This window comes from Apium graveolens, chromosome 7, assembly GCF_009905375.1.
Source record: "Apium graveolens cultivar Ventura chromosome 7, ASM990537v1, whole genome shotgun sequence".
Taxonomy (NCBI): Eukaryota; Viridiplantae; Streptophyta; class Magnoliopsida; order Apiales; family Apiaceae; genus Apium; species Apium graveolens.
The window spans coordinates 253,977,435-253,997,418 of NC_133653.1; the positions used below are offsets into that span (position 1 = coordinate 253,977,435).

The 19,984-nt window shown below is 37.3% G+C and overlaps 2 protein-coding genes across 2 annotated transcripts; one reads left to right on the forward strand and one right to left on the reverse strand.

Annotated features, from left to right (window-relative positions):
* Positions 1–2,404: 2,404 nt before the first annotated feature.
* On the reverse strand, positions 2,405–5,098 carry LOC141670928 (G-type lectin S-receptor-like serine/threonine-protein kinase LECRK3). The gene has a single exon (XM_074476984.1). The coding sequence runs from the start codon at positions 5,003–5,005 to the stop codon at positions 2,606–2,608; it is 2,400 nt and encodes a 799-aa protein (XP_074333085.1). The 5' UTR covers positions 5,006–5,098; the 3' UTR covers positions 2,405–2,605.
* A 1,762-nt stretch (positions 5,099–6,860) lies between these two features.
* On the forward strand, positions 6,861–8,345 carry LOC141674676 (uncharacterized). Its single transcript, XM_074481382.1, has one exon. The coding sequence runs from the start codon at positions 6,861–6,863 to the stop codon at positions 8,343–8,345; it is 1,485 nt and encodes a 494-aa protein (XP_074337483.1).
* Positions 8,346–19,984: the final 11,639 nt, after the last annotated feature.

A 19,984-nucleotide genomic window follows, 5' to 3' on the forward strand; every position in this document is an offset into this window, starting at 1 on the left:
TACTTGATCACCAATCATTTCTCCCACGCCGAAATCTGTGGGAAATTTCATTTTTAAGTGGGAGATAGATGTTATAGCTCGAAGTGCGGTAATCGTTGTTCGTCCCAATATGGCGTTGAAACTTGAGGAAGCACTAATCACGTGGAACTTGACCATTTTCCAAATCTGACAGGGTGGGGAACCAAAAAGCACTGGCATGTCGATGGTTCCTACCACATGAACCTCATTGCCTGTAAAATCGTATAACGGGGTTCGGGAGTTCTCGAGTCTTCGATCTCCTATGTCCATTCGGGAAAAAGCATGATGATATAACACGTCGACGGAGCTACCATTATCGACCAACATTTTCTTAACCGTGTTGTTTCTCACACGCGTTGTGATGACAAGAGCATCTTGATGGCCTCCGATGAGACCGGGACGATAATCATCATCAGAGAAAGAGATGACTGGGGAGGGATTCGCTCGAGGGCGTTTAGCTGCCGAGGGATTGACATTAAAGACTTCTCGAGAATAAAGCTTGCGAGAGTTGTGGAAGAGGCCCCCGGCGGCTGTACCACCAAAAATAACGTCGATTACACGATCGTCCTCGCCTCGATGGTGACGCCTGGGTTCATCATCGTGTTGCACATAGTGGACTAGTTGTCCTCGATGAATTTTTCCTTCGATGAGATTGCTAAGCTGAAAACATTGCTCTGTTGTATGGCCAGTATCTTCATGATATTCACAATATCTGGATCTTGGGGGTCTTCCTGGTTTCATGGGTCTTGGAGCGCGATAATCCGGTTCTATTTTTAACACCGCTAAAGTTGTCGTTTTTTTGGTGTTGAGTTTAGTGAACTCTTTTTCAGATCGATTGTGGGGCTGCCAATCTCTTTCTCTTCTATCCCTCGGAGGAAGGTCTGATGTGCGTGGCGGGGGCGACCTACGGCGTTCTCGGCGCCTTTCCCTCGCGGGGGATCGTGGACTGTAGCTTCGGCGTTGTTCATATTTTGACGATCTCCGTGGAGATTGTATACAGCTTACTGCTTCTTGAAGCATTATGCGGTGTTCTATAATCTGGAACGCGACCTGTAGGGTTTTCAGCCTTTTTTCAAAGATCTCTTCTAAAAGCAGGCTATGCCTGGACTTATCGATACCTGCTGTCAGGAAATTGACAGCCATCTGTTCTATTAAGTCTGAAATTTCTGCTATCTCTTCTCTGAACCGGGTTAGGAAACTCCTGAGACTTTCGCCGGAGCGTTGGTGCATTGTCATCAAGGATGCTGTAACTTTGATTCCTTTGTAGTTGCTGGTAAATCGGGCTTGAAACTTGCTTTTCAGAGTTGTCCACGAGTCGATTGACCGAGGTGGCAAGTTATTGTACCATCGGAGAGCCGTGCCTTGAAGGCAAGTGGAGAAGAACTGACACCTAGCGATCTCCGAGTGGCCGAAGAAAGCCATGCGACCATCGAATGTGTTTAGAAATGCTAACGGGTCCGAGGATCCGTCGAAATGATCGAGAGCAGGCGTTTTCAACGTCCTGTCGATGCATGCTTTTTCAAGAACCAATGACAAGAGGCTTTCAGATACAGTTTCAAACCCAGACTGGTTTCTCAATATGGTACGCATCTGCGCGATTTCTTCTTGCATCTTGGCAAACTCTTCATGGGAGATAGATTATATGGACGTAGTTCGCTGGGAGGTGTCGGCAGACGATATTGTGCGCTGTCGACGTCCTCGAGACTGTGAGTATGTCAATTCAGCTGACAGCTCATACTCGTAATTGGCGTCTTCGTCATCGACGTAGTGATCACTGCCTTGCTCTTGATTTTTAATCAAAGCTTGCTGAAGCTCACGACGGAAACGATGGATTTCACGCTGTCGTTCAAGTTTGGCCTGCAGCATCTGTGTCTCCCGCTCTAGGAGTTTCAGTTCCTCATCAGAGTATGGCAAATCCTCCGGATCCTCATTGTTTTCAGCCTTCGACCTCTCAATCTTCTCAAGGTGAAGTCGCATGTCGCTTGACAACACTTTTTTTCCTTTGGATGTCTGGATCCTTTGTCTTTGATCCGACTTGAACTTCCTCTTCCTGTCTCGCTGAGTAGCCCGTAATGATTTCGGCGTCTGATCATGAGATCCTTCCCCGGGGGGGGGAACAAACACTTCGGTTTCAGAGTCGACTGTTTGGGCGGCTCTTGCGTCTCGTTACCCTTTGGATTGGGGATAGCCTCTACCAATGGTTCTTTTTCCTGAGTTGGTCCGGCTTTTGCCGGATCAATCTCTTCAACGATCATCTTTGGTTGGATCTTAGAAAGTAAAGCCCTCCTTCTAGCGCCAAATGATGTGCCAATAATATTATTGTTATTAGACTATAATTTTAGGAGATGATCTTCTTTACTTAATGAGCCAACCCCCTTCAATGAGGTTGTTGTCCTTTATTTATACCAAGTCCCAAATGGGTTTTATCTTACAAATTGGGCCTTCTTGGGCTTTACATATTATTTCATAATTATTCTAACTATGATTCTTTTGGGCCGTCTTGTCTTGGTCCAACAATTACAAATGTAAATATTGCTAGTAGTAAACATAAATTTGGGTAAACATATATAAAAACTGCATCAAAGTTTCAGGTACTAGTCCACGAGAGAGGAGAGGGACAAGGGGGATAGGGGATGTCAGCAACTCCTTCAAGCATCAGCAAAGCTCTTCTCGTGGTTGGCCTTGAAGATGGATCTTCTTGAATACACCAAATCCCAACCATCACAAATCTTTTTACCTTGTCCCAATCACTCAACATGTCCTTGTTATTCTTCTCTATCAAATCAAACATTCTACCATCCTGAAAGCAATCCCAGACCCAATCTGTTAGGATGGCCTCATCTCCAAACTCTATATTCTCCACGCTTCTGCGGCAGCAAATGATCTCCAGCAGCAAAACACCAAAGCTATAAACATCAACCTTGGCGGTGATAGGAGTGTTTCTAAACCATTCAGGTGCAACATAACCTTTCGTTCCTCTAATCCCTGTCTTGGTTCTACTCTGGTTGAGCATCAAGAGTTTTGCCAAACCAAAATCAGAAATCCGAGCATTGTAGTATTCATCAAGAAGAATATTCTGAGGCTTTATATCACAATGGATAATTTGTGTGTTGCATTCTTCATGGAGGTACACCAACCCTCTGGCAATGCCTAATGCAATATGCTTCCTCTGTGCCCAACTAGGCTTAGCACAGCCAAAAATTAAATTTGCTAAAGTTCCATTGACCATATACTCGTACACGAGTAGGCGATGCTCCTCTTCTTCACAGAATCCAATTAATCTGACCAAATTTTTGTGATGAGTTTGTGCAATCGCATTAACTTCAGTTTTAAATTCCTCAGCACCATCTTGAACCAGTCTATCTATCTTCTTCACTGCAACAATAACTGTAGAAGACATGTGGATTAACCCTTTGTAAACTATGCCAAAAGAACCCCTTCCCACTTCTTCTTTAAATCCATTTGTGGCTTCGACAAGCTCATTATTGGTAAAACGACACACATTTGTTTCAACGATGTTGTTGACTGGTTGTATATTTATGGATTTCTTGTGGTAGATGTAGAGGAAGCCAAAGCAACCAAAAACTATCAATATTAAATTGACGAATACCGAACTGCCTAAAAGCACTGAGCCCACAAGGATCAAAGTACGATTTTTCTTCTTCTTATAATCGATTGGCTTACCTGGATGAAGTTCCGGGGGAAGATTAGCTTTACTAAATTTTAGATAAGTCTTTCCCTTAACAGAATTGTCCTTCCTCCCATTTACGAGAGGTAGCTTCTTTTTCCAGCAGCTATTCCCTTTGTAATATGCAGCAACACAAAAGCAATCAATCAAACAAAGCCTTTTGCACTCAGGTTCAGAAATGGGGTCCATCTGCTCATAAGCAGATAGCAGCCAGTCAGTGCCAGGGCTCTCCACAAAATCATACAAATCTTCACTGGAATCATTTCGGTCACAATTTTGAGTAAAATTTGGCTTGCATCCACCTTGCTTATCATTTGGATCAAGTAAAGAATATGTTTCTGGGCATTCACAATCTTTCCTTGAACCATCAGATTTGCAAATACTATTTAAACCACAAGCCCCGCCTCCACGAAGTTCCCGAATAGTTGTACATATATTTACGGGCTCTTGCCAAACACTGGTCCACCCTGTTGTTCCTGTGAAAATCTTTAGATGGTAATATTGAACCAGAATTCCATCATAGGTTAGAGTTGCTCTATGATAATAACCTGATGATGGTATAGCTTTATTGGTGGTAAGCTCAAATATGTCGCCATTTCTTCTCAAAATATACAAATAGCCCGACTCGTTAAACTTTACCTGATAACCTTGATTACTTGGATTTTTATCAGAAGTGTTACTTTCATAGTAACTCCTATAGGGAAAATTAGTAAGTATATTTCTGGTGTTGAGCACAAGATTCCCATTATCAAGCAAACGTAACTGGAATCTTCCTCTTGTGAAGTTAGTTTCAGTCTTCCGAGAATAAAGCTCACCATTTACATCCATAGTCTGAGTTGGCAAAAGGGTATCAGTTGGATTGCTGAAAGTATCCCATAAGGTTGTAGTATCACTCCCAACAATCCTAAAATTGCCTGTATCATTAAAAGCAGCATTAGAGGCTGTACCAGAAAAGGACTTCGATGTCCAAATTCCGTTCCCTCTAGAATCACTGAGGACTAATCCGCGGTCAACAGTCAGCTGCACTTTGGAACCAGCAGGGACAGTAGTACCATCATTTACATACCAGACTATGGTTTTATCGGGTATTTTGTCATACCAAATGGCCAGCAAAAACTGATCCTCAACATTCCGAAACCCAAAAGCAAAATCACCAGAAGGTGAATACCATGAGGTAGCAGCCTTGTCTGCAGCTGTGAGAGACGAGCCAACTGAAATGGTCCCATCGCCTTGAGCAAGTGCCGAATATGAAAAGAGGCAAATAAGGATGCATAGTGTATATGAGGAGCTATAACTCATTGTTGAGATGATTTAGAAATTTGCATGCATCCACTCTATCATGTACATGATTATAAGATGCAACACATTGACTTTCTCTAATCCAAGTCAAGTACTCAATCTCATAAGTTTCTGGGAAATTATTCTTTCATTTTTGAACAAGTCACCTCGCATATTTTAATTCCAATATACTATATTATCTTTAACCATGACCTTAAACGAAACAAATGTTATTAAAGGAAGCATTGAACTCATGATAATGACCTTCATGAGAATAAAGAACATTCAGTCTGCAAAGTCCCCTGTAAAACATTCAGATGTTAAGTTATGACACACAACATACTGTAATCGGAGATTTATTTCATTTTTTCACTCACCCGAAAGATCGTTAGTTATTTTATGTGTTTTTTTCCGCTGGGTTAGATCAAATTCTTGATTCTTTGGAGACTTGGTTGCATGATTTTATTTGTCAATAACCACCCGAAACATGACGCCTTATTATTGACTTTAATAACAAGTTATGACACTGGAACATGATTCTGCTACCAACCCTAATGATTTGATTAGTGACAATTTTCCCACAATCATTTGGAAATCTAGCATCATGTGTAGAGTTAAATCTTTCAAGAAAACTCCTAAGATACTGGAAACTTTGAAAAGAGCCATAACTTGTAATCTGAATATTTCACAACATAAACATAATAGTTAACTTCTGCACATACAAAATTATTATACAAGAAAATGAATAAGCTCCTAGTGGCTGACTGTTGATTCCAACCTCATACACACTAGAAAGTAAACTCTCACATAACTCATATGCAAATTGGCAAACATCTTCATCGAATACAATTCATATGTCACTACGTGATTAAAAAGTTCAGAGATCCTCAAACACAACTTCATCCGTAATCTTTATAGTTTCAATTCTCTCACGCCTAATAAAAATAACAATATGATTATTTGCTGGGAATTCGTTGGGTAAAACTCCGGTACAAATGGGATTTTGATTATCATAAATATTAGTTGATAACCCGCGAAACACACGGTCGAAATAATTTATTTAAATAATTTTTAAAAATTATAATAGTATAACTGTCTTGTCAAATTTTCTAATTTTTACTCAGAAACTCCAATCCAAATTATTAAATACGATATTTGTGTTATGATTATAATAAAAAGATTATAATTATTATACGATTTTAAAAATTTTATTATTTCATTAAAATATATTATTGAGTCATATGTGAAATAACATTACTAATTTCAAATCAATATAAGAATTGCAATTAAAAAATGGTTAAAATAATACATATAATATTATAAGTCATATAGAATTTGTTGAACCTAGTGTGTCAATATCATGTTATGACAATAACATGTTTATTATTGTCACATTATTTCTCAGCATTTATAGTATTTTCCTTATTCAATAATTAGACATTAAAGTGACTTTGTCCGGTAAAGTACTTCTCTGGAAGTATTAGCTGGTAGTTTGTTATTCAAGTTTATATGTACTCTGCCATATATGTGACCTCTATGTTGACAGTTCCATTATGATTGAGTTTACAACATTTTGTCTAAGTTATTCAAGCTATGCTCTCTATCTGAAACTGATGTTATTGATTACTTCTAATTAAGTTATCATGGTATCAGAGCCAGATCTACAAAGATAAGCTATTTCTTGTTTGTTCAAACTCAATCATCAACCTGTTTATTTTTTATCAGATTCAAATCTTGATTCGTATCTATGGCCAGTGGTAAAATTACTGCACAAGATATGGCAAGTCCTTTATTTGTTCATCAATCAGATGGACCACAATCAATTCAGGTTTAAAAGCTTCAAGGATCTCTAGATTACAGAGCTTGGCGCAGGTCCATGGAAATCAGTCTTGGATCTAAAAGAAAGCTTGAGTTTGTAATGGGCACCATCCCCAAACCTTCAGATGATGCTGCTCAAGCCGACCTCTGGGAAACATGTAACAGTCTGGTAATAGTCTGGCTCACTTCTAATGTCTCATCTTCCATTCGAAAATCTGTTACGTTTATGCCTACTGCTAGCTTGATATGGTCAAACCTTGAAACTCGTTTTTCCCTCACAAATGGTTCTAGAAAATATAAGCTTAATAAAGAACTGTATGAGATTAGGCAACACAACAGATCTATTAATGAGTACTATACCTCTCTTAGAATCATTTGGGAAGAGTTAGATGCCATGACTACATTACCAACTGTTCTTAATCCCACAAAAGAAGTACAAACCCTGCTTGATAATATTGCTCTTCAAAGAGAAGAAACAAAACTATTCCAGTTTCTGAATGGACTGGATGAATCTTACAATCCACAAAGAGGACAACTTCTTATGTTGAGTCCTTTACCCTCTATTGAAACTGCTTCTGCAGCACTTCAACAAGAAGAAGCCCATAGAGAGGTTTTGAATATCAACAAAGTGGATAATGATGTAATGGCAATGTTTAGTAAATTCAACCCTGATAAACACATAGTATATAATGTGTGTGGAGTGAAAGGGCATAAAGGTGAGAAGTGTTGGACTGTTATTGGATATCCAAAGTGGCATCCTAGATCTAACACTCCACATAATACATCTAGTAGCAGACCTAGATATCCAAATCAGACCCAAAACCAGTCAAAATGGCATACAAACAATAGGAACCCTAAAATGGCAGCCACTGCACATGCCAGTGGAACTGTAAATTCTGGAATGGTGTTCACCCAACAACAACTTGAACAACTTGCCAAGATGATGCCACAATTGATGAATGGTTCAAAGGGGTCAGAAATTGATGAGGAGATAGATGAGCATTTCTCTGGTATGATAACTTGCAATTCAGCTATTGCAGACTCTACGAACATATGGATTATTGACTCTGGTGCTTCAGATCATATGACATCCTGTCTTGCTAATCTGATCACACCTGAGCCAATAACTTGTGAGTCTATTAATCTGCCAACAGGTGACATAGTGTCAATAAGTCACAGTGGAACTGTAATACTTGAGACAGGATTGATGCTAAAAAAAGTATTGTATCTCCCAAATTTCAGACATATTTTGTTGTCTGTTCAGAGGCTGGTGAAGGATTCCAGGTGTCAAGTTCAATTCTACTCAACTCACTGTGTCATTGTGGACACTTGTACAAAGCAAGTGAAAGGCATTGGTAAAGCTGCAAATGGATTGTATTATTTGGTGAACCACCTGACAGAAAAGTTACCTGGAAGTTGGCTTCATTCTGTCAATTCTACTGCAGCAAAGGCTGCTCTTAAAGATCATATCAGCAATATCTCAGATTCTTTTGAAGTCTGGCATCACAGGCTTGGACATGCCCCAACTGCAAGATTAAACTGATATCATCTATTTCTGCTGTCAAGAGCAAATCTGAAAAGGTATGCCTTACATGTCCCATGTCTAAATTTGTCAAACTGCCTTTTCCTTTAAGTGAATCTCATGCTGCTAGTAAATTTGAATTTGTGCATATAGACATCTGGGGTCCCTATAAGGAGTGTACAAGGGGTAAATATAGATACTTCTTGATAATTGTAGATGATCACACTAGATATACATGGATTTATCTTCTAAAACAAAAATCAGACACTCTACAAACCCTTCAAGATTTCTTAAACTATGTTCAAAATCACTTTAAAACCACTATCAAACACCTCAGATCTGAAAATGCTCTTGAATTTGATACTATTTTGTGTAAATCTTTCTTTAACACAAATAGTATAATTCATCAAACTTCATGTGTTCAAAGACCTCAGCAAAATGCTAGAGTTGAAAGAAAGCATAGGCACATATTGGAAATTGCAAGGTGTCTTAGGTTTCAAGCATGCTTGCCTTTAAAATATTGGGGGAATGTGTGATGACTGCAGTACATATTATAAATAGACTTCCTTCAACTGTTCTGGCTAACAAAACCCCTTATGAATGCCTATTTGATGAGCTACCATCTTATCAGAACATGAAAATCTTTGGTTGTCTAGCTTTCTCTTGCAATCCTTCTTTCACCTCTGATAAGATGGCACCAAGAGGTGTACCATATGTTTTTCTTGGGTATCCACCTTTCAAGAAAGGGTACAGGCTTTTAAATTTGTTTAACATGTCTGAATTCATTTCAAGAGATGTAACATTCTGTGAAAACATTTTTCCCTTTAATCCTGCTAGCAAAGACTCCTATATGACTCCTATGCCTAAAGACACATCTGCTTTGAGACCTCATGTAGTTGATCTTCTTGTTTTCTCTCCTACAAATGAACCAGAAACACATGTAGATGACTTGAACCCATCTGAAAGCATAACCCTATAACCTACAGAGAATTCTCATATCACAGAAATCTCATAACCTGCAGAAACCACAGATTTTGTAGTTGAGTCTGATTTTGAACCTGTTCCTCAACCTCCAAAAAGATCAAATAGAGCTTATAATAAACCCACGTGGCATCAGGATTATATAACCAAGCACTCCACATCTCAATCTACCTCTCACATCTCTAACCTTGCTTTCACTATGATCAATCCTACATTCAACTATTTCCTTTCTACAATAACCAAAACCACCGACCCAGTACTGTTCAAAGATGATGTTCAACATGATTATTGGATTAATGCCATGAATCAAGAGCTTGAAGCTCTTGAAAGAAATGAAACCTAGGAAATCACCACTCTTCCAATTGGAAAAATGGCTATTGGCTCTAGATGGTTGTTTAAGACTAAGTATAAACCAGATGGAACCATTGATAGACATAAAGCTAGACTGGTTATACAAGGATGCAGTCAAAGATATGGTGAAGATTTTCAAGAAACATTTGCTCCAGTGGCTAAAATGACCACTGTTAGAACCCTTCTGGCAGTTGTTGCAATGGAAGAATGACATACACTCCAAATGGATGTAACAAATGCCTTTCTTAATGGGGACTTACATGAAAATGTATATATAAAACTTCCCCTTGGATACACCGGTATAGTCTGCAGGATTAAACTTCACTGTGAATAAGACAAAGCTTCTATTGTCTCTCATCTAGTCTGTAAACTAAAAAAGTCTCAATATGGGCTGAAACAGGCTCCAAGAAATCGGTTCTCTAAGTTATCTCAAACCTTGCTGAAGATGGGATTCAAGCAGTCAAAATCAGATTATAGCTTATTTGTCATTCATACTGAAGAAGTGATAACCATAATTTTAGTTTATGTGGATGATCTCTTGATTTGTGGGAACAGTCTTGCTGAAATTAACAAGCTCAAAAGCATGTTGTCTCAAAATTTTCATATGAAAGATTTAGGACCAGTTTCATATTTTCTTGGTATTGAAATATACATATCAGCTGATGGTTTTTTCTTGTCTCAAAGAAAGTATGTTACTGATATCTTGCAGGAATATAGAATGCTAAAATCCAGGCCTCTACAGCTTCCAATGGACACTCATCTTAAGCTTACACAAGACAAAGGTGAAGTCATGAGTGATCCAACACCTTATCAAAGATTGGTGGGAAGGTTGATTTACTTGACAATCACCAGACCAGATATAGCATTCACTGTGTAACTGTTTGCTCAGTTTATGCAAAGACCTACCACGGTTCATATGCAAACAACAAAGAGACTTCTTAGATATCTGGTTGGTTCTGCTTCACAAGGAATATTGCTTGCTTCATCTTCTGCTACACAACTAACTACATATTGTGACAGTGATTGGGCAAGTTGCCCAATCACAAGGAGGTCCACTACTGGCTATTGTATCTTTCTTGGTCAATCTCCCATCTCTTGGAAAGCAAAGAAGCAACACGTGTGTTGGATTTTAATCGCAGCGGAGCCATGGTAAAACACTTTTACACATATAAAATCCAAATAAAAGCATATAAATCGTGGTAAAAACATAGGGATCGATTATTAACCTTTAATATGCGATCCAAAAGCAACGATCGGAGATCCTTAGCAGCTGCTCCTCAAACGTGAAGCACTCCACCGGTATCCACCAAGAAAACGACGTTAAGGAGGAGAAGAAGGTGGAGAGAATTAGGTTTTATAAAATTTTGGGGTTAGAATAAAAATAGGGTTTATAATAGTATATTTATAGGCAAAATTTTCAGCTGAAATTTTCCCATAAATATTATTATTATTATCCCATTTATTATTCTCATTAATAATTAAAACACCTTTTAATTATTAATCCTTTTTCTAAACACTTTAGAAATAATTCTCTCTCTTGATTTAATTTCCAAAAATTAAATCCTTAATTAATAATATTAAGAACTTTTCTTAATTAATTTATAATCAATTAAATCTCATTTAATCAATTATTAAATTTGCCAATTAATTATTTATTTCATAAATAAATAATTATTAGCCATTATTAATTAATTTCTCCACCATTAAATCATTCTCTTTTTATGGTGTGACCTTGTAGGTTCAATATTAAGTCGGTAGTAGAAATAAATAATAATAAAACTATTTTATCATTATTTATATAAATTCTCTAATTTATTAAATATAATTAATTAATTAATCACATTTATTCTACATCGTGAGGGATACTTCTCAGCATATCGCGACTATCCGGATAATACAAATTCACTGCTTAGAATACCAAGAACCTATTCAGTGAATAGTTACCGTACAATAAACTCCTTCTACCCTACAATGTCCCGATTAAATACAAGGCATGGATCTCGTGTCAAGCCTATCTAATTTAATCACTTGCTTACCATTTACTATGCTTAGTTCTATGCAAATTAGAAACTCCTTTCTAATTTCATTCACTCTGGCCAGAGATTCCTGAACTAGCATAAGTGGATCAGCCTTGAACATTCTCTTCCTTCACTGGAAGGGGTAGATCCTTTATTGATCATATACTATCTTCGTGTACAAATTCCTATACCCAGTAGAGCCCTAATAATTGTCCCTGGAGACTAAGAACTAAACCAAAGCATAGTTCAGTGTACACAAGATGACTATTATGGCCTCAAGTCTAAGGATACTTGTACAACTATCACTATGTGAACAACTGTTGACACGTGAGTGAACTCCATCAGTTGTTCAGCTGTGCGAGTCATGTTCAGTGAACTTATTCTATAATAAGCACCTACATACTAGCTATAGTGTCACCACACAAATGTCTATGAGAACATACATCCTTCATAATGAAGCAAGCATAGTATGTACCGATCTCTGCGGATTATTAATTACCAGTTAGTAATCCTACGACCAGGAACTATTTAAGTTTAGAGTTATCATCTTTTAGGTCTCACTATTATGATCTCATCATAATCCATAAAAAGCTTTACTCTAAACTATGGTATATCTTATTTAAACACTTAAATAGATAGAGCCCGTAATAAAAATAAAACAAGTCTTTTATTAATATCAACGAAATCAAAACAGATTATATAAAAAATTATTCCTAAATCCTAATACATGATTGGACTTAGGACATATTCCTTTCAATCTCCCACTTGTACTAAAGCCAATCACTCTGGTATCTAATACCCATCTTGTCTTTATGACGATCAAAGTGACTTTCATAAAGTAGCTTTGTGAGTGGGTCTGCTATGTTGTTATGCGTGTCAACTCTATTTCAATACAATACAAGAAATATTATCGCGCTCCCACTAACCCTTTTGTAGACACATGGTTCATCTATATTTTTGATAAAACCAAACTCTTTGATTGTCTCATCAAAACGGATGTTCCATCTACGAGAAGCTTGCTTTAAACCACATATGATTCGCAGCAGCTTACACACTAGGTTTTCATTTCCCTTGGAAAGAAAACCATCTGGCCATTTGCCAGATCTCATAGTCGTAGTAAGCAGCAATCGCAAGCAAAATCCGAACTGATTTTAACAGGGCTACAGGTAAAAGGTTTCATCAAAGTCAATCCATTGCCTTTGTTTGAATCCTTTTGCCACAAGCCTGGCCTTATAGGTCTCCACCTGGCCATCTGCTCTAATCATTCTTTCGTATACCGTATACATAGATTCATTTTCGGATTTCATGGCACTATGCCATTTCTCTGAGTCAACACTACTCATAGCCTCATTATAGGTCACAGGGTCGTCATCATCAATGATCGATAACTCATTGTCATTCTCAATGACAAGGCCATATTACCTCTCAGGTTGGCGAGACACTCTCCTTGACCTACGAATGGGCTGTTCCACAGAAGGTTGTTCAGTCAGAACAGGTGTTTCCACTTGATCTGTAGTAGTTTGTGCTTCTTGAACTTCATCAAGTTCAATTTTGCTCCCACTGTTTCCTTCAAGAATAAACTGCTTTTCCAAGAAGGTAGCATGTCTGGAGACAAACACCCGATGATCGGTGTAAAAGTAATACCCTAAAGTCTCTTTAGGATATCCCACAAAACTATATTTTACGGATCGAGATTCCAGCTTTTCTGGGTCAACTTTCTTGACATAAGCTGGACATCCCCAAATCTTAACGTGTTTAAGACTCGGTTTCCTTTCTTTCCATATCTCATACGGAGTTTGAGGAACAGATTTGGAAGGCACCTTATTCAGTAAATATGCTGAGGTTTCCAATGCATAACCCCATAGGAATACTGGAAGATTTGCATAGCTCATCATGGACCGAACTATGTCTAACAAAGTTCGATTTCTCCTTTCAGATACCAATCTGGAGGAGTCCACTGGGAGACTATACCATCTACTTTGAGATAATCCAGAAACTCTCCATTCAAGTATTCACCACCTCGATCTAATCGAAGAGTTATAATACCATGTTTGGTTTGTTTCTCCACTTCATACTTATACTCTTTGAACTTTTCGAAGGCTTCAGACTTGTGTTTCATCAAACACATATCCGAATCTAGATCTATCATCTATGAAAGTAATAAAGTACGAAAATCTACCCATGGCTTGCGTAGACATTGGTCCACATACATCTGTGTGTACCAATCCTAGCAAATCTGCAGCCCTCTCTTCATGTCCACTAAATAGAGACTGCAGTGCCACAATAAAGTGAGATTTTCATCATCCCTTTTCTTTTATTAGTTTGTTCAATCTGAAGTAAATTATGTCACATATATACAGACCATTATTTAAAGCACCACGTCCATAAAGAATATTATCTCTAAGAATAGAACATTTATTATTCTCAATAATAAATGAAAATTCAGCCAAGTCTAACATGGGAATAGAAATAATATTCCTCACAATTGAGGGAACAAAATAACAATTATTTAAAACAATAGTCTTGCCCGTAGGCATATGTAAATGAAATGATTCTACATCTACAGCAGCAACTCTTGCTCCATTTCCCATCAGTAGAATCACCTCCTCTTCCTCAAGAGTCCTACTTCTCCTTAGTCCCTGCAACAAATTGCAGATTTGAGAACCACAGGCGGTATCTAATACCCAAGTAGAAATTTGGCTTAATGACATATTCACTTCTATCATGAACATACCTGAATCAGAAGCGGCAGTCTCACTACCCTTCTTCTTCTTTAATTCTGCAAGGTAAACCTTGCAGTTCCTCTTCCAGTGCCCCACCTTGTTACAGTGAAAGCAAACAACTTTGCTCTTGGGGTCTTCAGCTTTTGGTGGAACCGGCGTTTTCTCACCTACTTTCTTCTTCTTGGAAGGGTTCCTCTTCCTTTTCTTAGGATTGGAACCTTCACCAATTAGAAGAACAGAACTCTTCTTAGGGGGGAAATTCGATTCCGCAGTCTTCACATGTTGTGGAGTTCAGGCAGGCTGACATACAACTTATTCATGTGAAAGTTCACAACAAACTGCGAGAACGAACTCGGAAGCGATTGCAAGACCAGGTCTTGGCTCAGCTCCCCATCCATGGCAAAACCAAGTTGTTCAAGACGTTCAATCAAATTGATCATCTTAAGTACATGATCATTCACAGATGTTCCCTCAGACATCCTACAACCGAACAGCTCCTTCGATATCTCATATCGAGCTGTCCTCCCTGCCACATCATACAACTCTTGTAGATGCATGAGGATAGTGTGAGCATCCATATGCTCATGTTGCTTCTGTAGCTCAATGTTCATGGAAGCTAGCATGATGCATTGAGCAACATTTGCATCATCTATCCACCTACGATACGCAACATGTTCATCATTATGTGCATCACTAGCAGGTTCAGTAGGCTTAGGTGAGTCAATCACGTATTCCAGCTTCTCAATCCTGAGAACAATTCTCAAGTTTCGAAGCCAGTCAGCATAATTAGGACCAGTCAACTTGTGAGCATCCAGTATGCTCCTGAGTGATAGTGCAGAAGACATAATATAGTAAATCTGTAAATGATAAACACATAACAACACTCAGCAAATATTCGATTTTATTTTAAAACACTATATGAATCGGGTCTTTATTCATAAGTGGCTCCCACTAGTTTATCTAATTTATTCAACCCCCTACGTGAAAAATTAAGCATTCATAATGCTAGTGGGAATAGGGATCCTACATTCCATTACACAACCCCGGCTGTGGCACGAACCGCCATGTAATGTTCAATAGGCAGACAACTCTTGTCAATTACATCTTATGTTATTCCCTAATCAAACTTTAGCCTCTTGAATAATTGAGTCTCGGCTGTGGCACGACAAACTCAATATTCTAAGTCAAGTCTAACCCAACATTCCATATAGTTGAATCAGTCCCCAAAGGCCCACGGCTGTGGCACGTACCGACCTTTAGATTCTTATTCAATGTACACATCTCTATGTAATAGACAAGTATTTCTTATTTCGAAATCAAAGCCCTCGGCTGTAGCACGAACCGACAATGATTCAAAAATAAGAACTACTTTTCTATCATGCTGGAAGGCTATGACCGACACAAGCCCGTTGTATCATTGGCCAATTACTAGTTGATATTATTTAATTTTAGAGGGATTATATTACGTTACAATCATAATCATATTATAAAGAGATTCTTCCTTTTAAATTAAATATTTCAAATCAATAATCAATAATCAGATGATTCCCAGATCGGGTGGAGCATTGTCAAGAGGCGTCACTTAATAACCCTTTCTTACAGATAGAAATCTGTTGTTGACAGAATCATCCTTTCTATCATATCAAAAATTCATATTCAATTACGTGTTTCATAAACACAAGAATCTCATGATTGTATTCATAATATTATTCTTAAGGTTATGAAACAATTTCACTATACTAGATTGTCTAACAAGCGCCTTATGTTCATTTAAGTTCACCTAAATCTATCATCGCATGATAAACTAAGCATATATCACATATATAAACATGAATAAACATCAAGGTAGGCATGTTACATCATCTAGCATATAGGTCTAAGCATTATACATCTCTATGTATCACATGAAGCATTTAAAAGCAATTCAAACAGTCAAAATTAGCTTAAAAACACTTCTGTTAGCTATAAACAGTTCGAAACAATTTCATAAAATATCATATAATATATCATTAGAAGCGTCTCAAAAAGACGAATCCAACGGCACCAAAATCGCCCAAATCTGAGCTAGCACGCGTCCTCACGCGCCGAAACAAGGTCCCCCACGCGCGGCCACGCGCACACGCGCTGTCAGGCGAGTGTCAGAACTCCGCCCACGCGCCCACGCGCCCACGCGCTTCACGCGCCCAGAACCCTATGCTGACGTCAGCATGACGTCATCTGATGATGTCAGCATGACGTCACCAGCGCGTGTCTACCACGCGCCGCGCGTGGCACGCCAGCACGTGAGCCCCACGCGCGCGCGGTCGACGCGCGGTCCTTCGTTCTTCTGTGATTCGCCGCCGCTTTCCTCGCACGGAATTTCGTGCCGCCGTCCCTGTCAACTCATCTGTGCTAGTCTGTCTTCTTTCTTTCCGTGCCATTCAACAACAACACCCAACAGCAGATAATACAAACATATATATATACTATATATACATATATTTATACTTATTAAATTACGAATTTAATTGTAAGAACTTCAAAAATTCATAATAAAAAATCTATACATCATAAAATTATGAAAAAAATACCCAGACGATCTACAACACTTGTAGAACCCAGATCAACATTCAAAATTATTCTGAGAAACGATTTCTCATCAGACAAAATTAATCCATGATATAACTTGTAAAAATCATAATTAATTCATACAAGCACATAAAATTCTGAAATTTTTACCACAAATCTATATGCATACAACCTATGCTCTGATACCAATGTTGGATTTTAATCGCAGAGGAGGCATGGTAAAACACTTTTACACATATAAAATCCAAATAAAAGCATATAAATCGTGGTAAAACCATAGGGATCGATTACTAACCTTTAATATGCGATCCAAAAGCAATGATCGGAGATCCTTAGCAGCTGCTCCTCAAACGTGAAGCACTCCACCGGTATCCACCAAGAAAACGACGTTAAGGAGGAGAAGGAGGTGGAGAGAATTAGGTTTTATAAAATTTTGGGGTTAGAATAAAAATAGGGTTTATAATAGTATATTTATAGGCAAAATTTTCAGCTGAAATTTTCCCATAAATATTATTATTATTATCCCATTATTATTCTCATTAATAATTAAAACACCTTTTAATTATTAATCTTTTTTCTAAACACTTTAGAAATAATTCTCTCTCTTGATTTAATTTCCAAAAATTAAATCCTTAATTAATAATATTAAGAACTTTTCTTAATTAATTTATAATCAATTAAATCTCATTTAATCAATTATTAAATTTGCCAATTAATTATTTATTTCATAAATAAATAATTATTAGCCATTATTAATTAATTTCTCCACCATTAAATTATTCTCTTTTTATGGTGTGACCCTATAGGTTCAATATTAAGCCGGTAGTAGAAATAAATAATAATAAAACTATTTTATCATTATTTATATAAATTCTCTAATTTATTAAATATGATTAATTAATTAATCACATTTATTCTACATCGTGAGGGATACTTCTCAGCATATCGCGACTATCCGGATAATACGAATTCACTGCTTAGAATACCAAGAACCTATTCAGTGAATAGTTACCGTACAATAAACTCCTTCTACCCTACAATGTCCCGATTAAATACAAGACATGGATCTCGTGTCAAGTCTATCTAATTTAATCACTTGCTTACCATTTACTATGCTTAGTTCTATGCAAATTAGAAACTCCTTTCTAATTTCATTCACTCTGGCCAGAGATTCCTGAACTAGCATAAGTGGATCAGCCTTGAACATTCTCTTCCTTCACTGGAAGGGGTAGATCCTTTATTGATCATATACTATCTTCGTGTACAAATTCCTATACCCAGTAGAGCCCTAATAATTGTCCCTGGAGACTAAGAACTAAACCAAAGCATAGTTCAGTGCACACAAGATGACTATGATGACCTCAAGTCTAAGGATACTTGTACAACTATCACTATGTGAACAACTGTTGACACGTGAGTGAACTCCATCAGTTGTTCAGTTGTGCGAGTCATGTTCAGTGAACTTATTCTATAATAAGCACCTACATACTAGCTATAGTGTCACCACACAAATGTCTATGAGAACAGACATCCTTCATAATGAAGCAAGCATATTATGTACCGATCTCTGCGGATTATTAATTACCAGTTAGTAATCCTACGACCAGGAACTATTTAAGTTTAGAGTTATCATCTTTTAGGTCTCACTATTATGATCTCATCATAATCCATAAAAAGCTTTACTCTAAACTATGGTATATCTTATTTAAACACTTAAATAGATAGAGCCCGTAATAAAAACAAAACAAGTCTTTTATTAATATCAATGAAATCAAAACAGATTATATAAAAAATTATTCCTAAATCCTAATACATGATTGGACTTAGGACATATTCCTTTCAATGTGGTAGTAAGATCCTCTGCTGAAGCAGAGTATAGGTCCATGACTTTAACAACCTGTGAAGTTACATGGCTGTCAGCTCTTCTGAAAGACATTGGCGTCAAGAATCTCCCTCCAACAATCCTCAAATATGATAATCAGGCAGCCCTTGCAATCGCTGCTAATCCAGTGCTGCATGAGAAGACCAAACATGTGGAAATTGATTGCCACTATGTCAGGGATCAACTCCAGGTTGGAACCATTGTCACCACTCCTGTGTCATCTAGTGATCAAGTTGCAGATATCACGACCAAAGTACTGTCAATCAAGCAACATTCTGCACATTATGACAAGCTGCGAGTTTCAGTGCCTTCAACTTCTCCAGCTTGAGGGGGAATGTTGAACCTAGTGTGTCAATACCATGTTATGACAATACCATGTTTATTATAGTCACGTTATTTCTCAGCATTTCTAGTATTTTCCTTATTCAATAATTAGACATTAAAGTGACTTTGTCTGGTAAAGTACCTCTCTGGAAGTATTAGCTGTTAGTTTGTTATTCAAGTTTGTTTGTACTCTGCCATATATGTGGCCTCTATGTTGACAATTCCATTATGATTGAGTTTAGAACATTTTGTCTAAGTTATTCAAGCTATGCTCTCTATCTGAAACTGATGTTATTGCTTACTTCTGATTAAGTTATCAGAATTAAAAAAAGAATAAAAATTATACATTTAGAGTTATAATGAAATCAAAAGCTGATGAAATCAAACACGTAAAATATATTGAATTAGCAATACATAAGACGTATAATATATTGAATTAACAATACATAAAGGGAATTGAGAACACAAAGGTTAAAGCTAAATGGGTGAAATAAAAATAAAATCAAACTTAATAGGTAGAAGTATAAGGAAACAAAAATAAAAATAAACTTAATGGAATCATACGACATGTATAAGTATAAGATGACAAAAATAAACCAAATTTAATGGAATCATAAAATATATGTAGAAGTATTACAGGAATAAACGATGTAATCAAAAGTTTAGTAGAATTAAAAAACATACAAAAATATAATTAGATATACATGAATGAATAAGTGAAACCAAAAGTTGGTGGTACCAAAAATTGGTGAAACCAAAAAGTGCCATTTAAAAAGGGGTTTCGCTTATTAATAAAGATTATTAATTAATGAT